Genomic DNA, 7,604 nt, shown 5'->3' with positions numbered 1-7,604 from the left:
TTTCCGCCCAATTCTGAAGCCATTACGTATTGAATGGTAGAAGTTAACAGATCGAAGAAACGAAAATGCTAAATATTTAATTTCCATGAGTGGGAGTTGAAACCACAACCACAAGCCTGTCATGACGCTCGTGCCACTACGCCACGACTGGCCTCAACTACTGCTATGTACAACATTGATACTTCGTCTAAAGCGGGCAAAGCCGCGTGTTGATTACTAGTATATTATAAGGAAATTATGAAAATAAAACAAAATTAGATTATATTATTTATATATTAGCTTGTTTGTTATTTGACAATAAACAATCAAATTACTCTGTTCATTGGTTACAAATAAAATTGTTGAATCAACAAACATAAGACATTACAATAAGACATTACCATGAGACATTTTGATGCAACGGCCATGGTTTATACTTAATTAATATTCCATAATATAGATAATGATAAGAACTGTCTGTACATTTATTTGTATTAAATACAGTATAGTACGTAAATACATCTAATATTGTATGAATATTTTATCTTACTTCACTAACGTTGAATAAACAATAATATCTATTATGTACAACTTGTAGCCTAAATGATTAACACTTAGAAATTTATTACTAGATCTTATAAATATTATATTATTTTATATTGAAAGGATGCTAGCCAAATATTAAATTATTTTTGTGGTTTCCACATATATAATTTATAGGGTAGATTAAAAATTAAATCAGCTTCACGCTATATCCCGCATACAGCGGGATAGGCAGAGGGAACCTAGAATTAAGACTCCCCACTATTCACCGAATTTTTGAGTGGCGGAACTCAATGCTGGACTTTATTGCCAGAGCGAACGAATGAAAGTATTAATAAATAATTATTAATTTCCTCGAGTGGGGATCGAACCCACAACCATCGTGTTACAGTCAAGCCTTTGTGCCTGCCTGTAGCGTGGATTTTTACTATTAATGTCTTAATATCGGTTTTATATATTATGTATGGAAAATGTACTTTAAATTCAAATAGTAAATATTTGATATTTAATACTCTTTAATAAATACCACTTGATTTTTGGTCCTTGTGGCGTATTTGTCTGTGGCAATGGTTGTTTTATATATATGAAATTATTATATTGTACTAAAAAGTTATATTTTATTTTTATTTAGATATAGAATAACATAAATAACTAATAGACCAAAAAACAGAATTGAAAAAATGAACGTAGCTTCTGAAGTTATTATAACTTAAATTCTATTTATTTTTGGCAGGAAATCAAAAACAAAGTGTTTTTTTTTAAATAAAGTATTGTTTATGAATAAAATTTGGAAATGCAAATATATTTTCATAGTATTTTTGTTTGGTTATTAAAAACAATATTTGATTGCGAACGAGTTACTATTGAAAACATAACGAATATTAAATCATTTATGAAAGATTCAATCATTCTCAACGTACAAATTACATAATTTTTGTACAAAATATATCCTTAATAAAATTAATAATTATTAATTAATTAATTATAATAAACTAAAAATATCAGGTACAAGATTTGTATTAATTCAGATAAATAACAGTAATAATATTATAAAGATAAATAAATTTAAGCTGTGAATATTCAAGAACATGGATCCCTTATTCCAGGTGTCATGGTGGACAGCGGCTTGATTTTCACCTACGAAACAGTAAATGCAATGAATTTGTGTTAAAACACTCCGTAAACAGTTCGTTCTCCACTTTCTGCCGATTTTTTCAAGGCTTGTTACCCGAGCGAGGAAATGATAATATTAAATTGCAAATCCCACTTGGAAGTTTCAGAATTACTACTAAATTAATGAAAAAACAAATAAAATAAACGCTAATATTAATAGCTAATGTTATAACAGCATACATGGGCAGATTTGACAATGAAAATGAGGAATGAAAGTGTTCAGGTTCCCTCTGCCTAACCTGGAGCAGGATAGAGCATGAAGCTAAAAAAAAGAGTAGAAATAGGACACTATTATTTAGATAAGTAATCACTTTCCCACGAAAGACCTTTACGTACCTATTAAAACGTGCACGTTGACAGTAACTTGAGAATGATTCCGCAAATAGCACGTGTAAGTGCCGCTATCATTTTGGGACGCCGAACTAACACTGATTGTGGCACTGGAATAGAATTATTAATTAAATTTCTAAATAAACAACAAAAATGTCCTTTTTAGAAAACGTATAATAGTTTTAACGTAGCGAGATTTGTACTCGCGCCTCTTTGGAAACTGTCTAAGCGCTTTGACCACTACGCTATACGTTCAAATCCAGCTACGTCGAAATTTTGCAAGTGTGGAATAAAACTTTAGAATGATAACTATTTCCCTATTAAAAATCCTTGTAATATTTGCCGAGAATTATCTAAATATTAATAAAATACATTTATTCATATTAATAATGAAATTTTAACAAAAAGAGCGATTACAATAAAATATTATCCGTTCATAAGACTGCTATTGTTGTGCCTTATTGATTTCAGCGGCCTCTCTCTCGCTTCCATATCGAATGACTTTCACAACCTAGATTCCTTTGATATTATTCATCGATTCCTTTATCTTCAAGTCAGAGCGTGATTCTTGTGTTTATTACAGGATCCAACAATTGTTATCACTTAGCTGTTATTATGCTAAAAATATGTATATAATCTATTATTGAAAAAATCGAAAATGATGGCTGGAGGAAATTATGGATGAATTTCTATGTTATAAGCATTTTCTTGAGCAGTCCCAGGAACTGGATACTGAACTGAACTGAACTGGAACTGATAATATTTTACTATCAAATATTTTACCGTGTAGAATTTGAATTCACAACCACTATCAAATGGCATCTACATTTCTAAACACATCCCTTATACTAAAGTTAATTATAAATATGCAAAAGTTAGACTAAACTATTAACTTAAAGTAAAATTTACCTCATATTACGCCAAGAAATAGATTCATTAAATTCAACTCCTTGTTTCTTCCAAGAAATACCGTAAACGTTGTTAAGAACAATTTTCTCAGCAGGTTTTACAGTAGACGCTTCTGTTGTACTTTTCCACTCCTTACTTTTTGTTGTCGTACTTATACTAACTGTTGATGTGATGGTCGTAGTTTCAACACTCCAACTCTTATTTAACATTAAATCTATTCTATTGAATATCGTACTCATTTTGGTGGTTAATTCTGTGGTAGTGGTCAAAGGAGTGGTGGTAGTTGGGGTCGGTGTGGCAGTTACTGTTGCTTTAGTGGGCAAAGATGACACGTATTCATCAGATATGACACAGGAAAGCTTTATGGAACTTCCAGCTTTATAGAATCTATCTTTTACGTCGTGTGTTTTATCGCCATTTATTGTTAATACGGGAGCTGTAAAAAATTATAGCATAAATATAAAATGAACCTAAATAAGTCGTATAAACTGGTTTAACCGCATTATCTGTTTTTTATTACTTTAAAAGTAGGTTATAGCTAAGTATTATATAGGAAAGCACATTATAGAAAACGTCCTTGTATGGAAGTGGAGTGGGATGTGAAGTGTGAAGATTATCATTCAATACACTCTTTTAACACCTGGTGCTCTCTTCACATGTAAGTTCTTGATGTTTAGAAACCATATAATATTATGTATTTTAAAATAACACTTTAGGATGAATTGTTTCTTATTAATATTTACATTTCTGAACTCTGGTAACAAGGTAAACCGCGGCGTTAAGTTCCGATACTCAATACGCAACTCAATGACTCGATAATTCGGTGGAAAGCGGAGAACGGAGTGTCTTATTATTAGGTCATCTGTTTTAAACGAGACATATAATTTAAAACAATTTTATATACACATCAATTAAAAATTAACACAAATATACGAGTAGATGTACTATGTACATACATATCAAGAATATATGTTGCTGTACTACATACAACTATAATTAATTATATAATTTAAATTATTTTAAATATTAATTTAATAAAACAAGGCCATTTAACATACATCATGTTTAAGCCTTTGTATATAACCTCAACCTAATTAAAAATGTTTTACAGGAGAAGACCAAAAGCAATATCGGTATTTAACGTTCGTTCCTTTGCAATATTATTTGGCTTTAGCAGTATTAATCATTTTCTTTTTCATTTTGTATTACGCAATCCTCTTGTATCGATTGCCAGTCCATTTAACCTCAATAAAAAGCGAATAAGCGCTCAGCAAACGCTTAAAACGCTTAAAAGTCAATCTACTTTCTGTGATATTTTCATATGCCGTAACTACCTGTTGCCCATAGAAATCGGATTTTGTCTAAAGTAAAAGGGCGGAAAAAAATGAGATTAGTTCCTTTTTCATCAAAGCCAACTTTGATATTGAATTTTTGTTTTCTAGTTTAAAAAGAAATTAAATATTTAGCTTCGTGGAAAGAATTCGATTTGTATGAAAATATTATTTTTCTGTAAAGACTAATTCGAAACTAGTATTAAAAAAATGTTTACTTTACTGAAGTGGGAAAGAAAAAATCTTTGTATATGAATATTTAAATCGTGTAAAAAAAAACTTAGTGTTTCACGCTGTGTTCTGGATGTTGAGTGGTGGAACCCAACGCCGCACTTTGCCTCGACACCAGAGCTAAATTATGAAAATATAAAATATTTCATTATTACTATAGTTATGACTTAGTAAATAGAACCCAAAATACATAACCACATTTAGAAAATGAATATGAACAACATTTCCTAAACGTACAGAAGAGAATTCGAAAATTTGCATTAATTTCGTCCCGAGTTTGGAGAACACAGTATTATAATCTAAGATCTACATTAATCTACTTACGAAGTACTGAGAAATTTGCATATATGGTTCTCGGGGGGTGTGTGGATATTTGGCACATATACAATCCAGCGTCAGACCACTTTACTGGATTGATGCTGAGCCTCCAGTTGTTTGGATATTGAAACTTCACAGCGACTCGGTTATCACCGGCGTAGGGTGCTGGTCCTACGGTCAGCAGTTGGGCCGTGTCTGTCGTGTTTCTGAGCCACATGACCTGTTCCAATAAGAAATTACTGTATGGAAAATTATTGTGATTTTTTAAATTATAAAGTAGATTGTGAAAGATTGTGAAATTTTTAATTTTAAAGTAGATTTTAAACTAGATGTGTTTAAATGCTATAAAATAATTTTATAGTAAAAACAAATGTTAGGTTAGTATGACAAATGTTAGTAATGTAATGTATGTCCAACTTGTATAGGTAATTAACATGACTGAGAAATATTATTAAAAGGAATAAAGATAACAACCTCACTCTAAAAAAATACTTTATAAGTCTTTCTTCTGATAGAAAATTAACAGAATATCAATTTTCATATATCAGTTTTTAATATGCCTATTTTTTTAATTTTAAAAATTTGATAATAGTATCTAATTAGTAAAAAAATTGTTTGTAACTAACCAACTCTTTAAACATTAGTTACTTATATAATACTCTAACTTACTGTTTTATCTTTAAGCATCACAACGCGACAGTGTAGGAGGGCTTCAGATCCCACATGCGCCGTGACCTGAGTGATGTTTCTCTCCTCAAAATACGGACCCCAGTGTCTCTCATAGTGGTGATACTCTTGATACGGCGCGTAGTGACGAGACTCTTCGCCTTTGTCTTTACAAAAATAAAATATATTTTTTATTTTTATTTAAAAATATAGCAACATAATTTACAATAATATTTACTTTGTAAAATATTTATATACGATTTTTTAACTTATAAAATAAAAGGAGTTAATTTTGTGGTGAGAGATTTAGGGCCAGTAGTGGCGCAGGGACACACAGTGTGATTGTAAACGCGACAGATTTGGGTTCGATTCCCACTCGACGAAATGAAATATTTATTATTTCGCGGGAAAATGAGGAACGGAGTGTCTAAACACTAGTTTCCTTCTGTCTAATCTGCTGTGTGTGGGATACAGTGAACTGCTAAGTGAGTGACATGAGTAAAAATCTTATGTCTTTATATTACAGTGTGTGGAAAGAATTTTACATAAATTAACGTTAAATACAAAAACATTATTATTTTTTTTTTCACATTAAAAATATTTGAAAATTTACAAAGATTTAAAGCTTGAGTCAAGCACGTACGAGTTCTAATCTCGCTACATCTTAAACTATACATTTCTAAATATTAACATATAATATTTTTCTTATACATATATCACCAAGAAGACGACTAGAAGTAAATAACTAAATAAAATATTCTAATACTATAATTAAATAACCATGTTTTTGTTGTGCTTATTTTAAATAGAGGAAGTAATTAAGCTCTCCCTGGAATTAAGTTTTCAACAGAATTAAGTTACTTAAGTAGACGAAGCTGCGTAAGTAAATATTTTATTGCAGAACTACTCGACTCTAAGATGTAGTTTTGCTATATGAGGGCGTCATTTACATTTAATATACCCTCTAACTTTCGCAGTAGGTTAATTTCTTAAATGAACAAGTGTGGAAGTTAAGTATAACGATATTTATATTTAGATCGTAATACTTAAAACAGGAACACTTATGGTATAATTTCTGAGACATTGCTTGTTAATTGACGGAACTAAACACTGCAATTTGATCCAATCTGGAGATATAAAAAAAATATTTCAATAATTGTTAGCATTTACTTAAGTATATGCTATATAGTATTTACAGATATAATATTGACTAATGACATATAGTAAAAGTTTTGAGTAACAGTAAGAAGACAGTATAAGGGCTTCTCGCTGAACTCTCTTATTTACCCTGAAAGATATGTAAATATTTTACATAAATAGTAAATAAAGTGAAATTTAACTATTATAATAATATAGCAATAGTTTAAAACGCGCGGAGCGCGTGGCCAAGTTTTTTTACGAACAGAACTGGCGAGCAGCACCGTGTGTTATTTTACACGAACCATTTGAAGCCACTTTTTACCTATTCGTAACTCAAAAACTATTCCACCTAAACCTATCATATTTGGCTCAAATATTTAGACCCCCTACCTGTATACGTGCATTAAATTTCATAAACACAGCTCAAATAGTTATTTAGATAATGACGTCCAAAAATCGTAAATTTTTAGGGGGGTGACTGACCTATAGACCTTAATGTTAACCAAGTTCCAGATGACCTGGAATGGTGAAATTTAGCATCCGGTTAAGTAATTGGGTGTATGTAAAGGAAAAAATCCGAAACTAGTATTTTTTTAACATTTTCTTATAATTTTTCAATAAATAGATTCAATTAGGAACATTTACTTATAGTGTAGCGCCTGGCATAATATAAGAGCAATGCATTATTTATATATTGTTGCTTTTATTTATGTCACACGTTAGTAAATATTTTATTTGTTTTGTAGACTAACTTCACTATTACTTACGTAAGCCATCTACAACAACATGATGCTTTCAAGTATATTTTAAGATAAGATATGTCTCCATTTGTAGCTGAAAATGACTCTAATTTATGTCCTGAGAAAGCCTGTCATCATGTGGACTTCAAGGGCTTCACGTAAAAATATAAAAATATAATAAATGGATTAACATCCTTCATTATTATTTATTCCTAGCGGACGCGCGCAGCTTCGATTGCGTATT

General features: G+C 30.6%; 1 protein-coding gene across 2 annotated transcripts in view; it reads right to left on the bottom strand.

Annotated features, from left to right (window-relative positions):
* Positions 1–254: 254 nt before the first annotated feature.
* Positions 255–7,604, bottom strand: part of dpr18 (defective proboscis extension response 18) — a 31,996-nt gene continuing 24,646 nt past the window's right edge. For both annotated transcript variants that reach the window (XM_085208192.1, XM_085208193.1), the window contains 5 exons: positions 5,484–5,647; positions 4,821–5,034; positions 2,935–3,370; positions 2,032–2,135; positions 255–1,659 (listed from right to left, as the gene is read on the bottom strand). In XM_085208192.1, the coding sequence (XP_085064318.1) occupies positions 1,547–1,659; positions 2,032–2,135; positions 2,935–3,370; positions 4,821–5,034; positions 5,484–5,647 (1,031 nt within the window). In that variant the 3' untranslated portion in view covers positions 255–1,546. The remainder of the gene's footprint in view (positions 1,660–2,031; positions 2,136–2,934; positions 3,371–4,820; positions 5,035–5,483; positions 5,648–7,604) is intronic.

This window comes from Heliconius melpomene, chromosome 4, assembly GCF_056956725.1.
Source record: "Heliconius melpomene rosina isolate 202511_hmr_F chromosome 4, ASM5695672v1, whole genome shotgun sequence".
In the NCBI taxonomy this organism is placed as follows: domain Eukaryota; kingdom Metazoa; phylum Arthropoda; class Insecta; order Lepidoptera; family Nymphalidae; genus Heliconius; species Heliconius melpomene.
The sequence above is the reverse complement of the archived record's forward strand: the minus strand, read 5'-3'. Positions and strand labels throughout refer to the sequence as shown.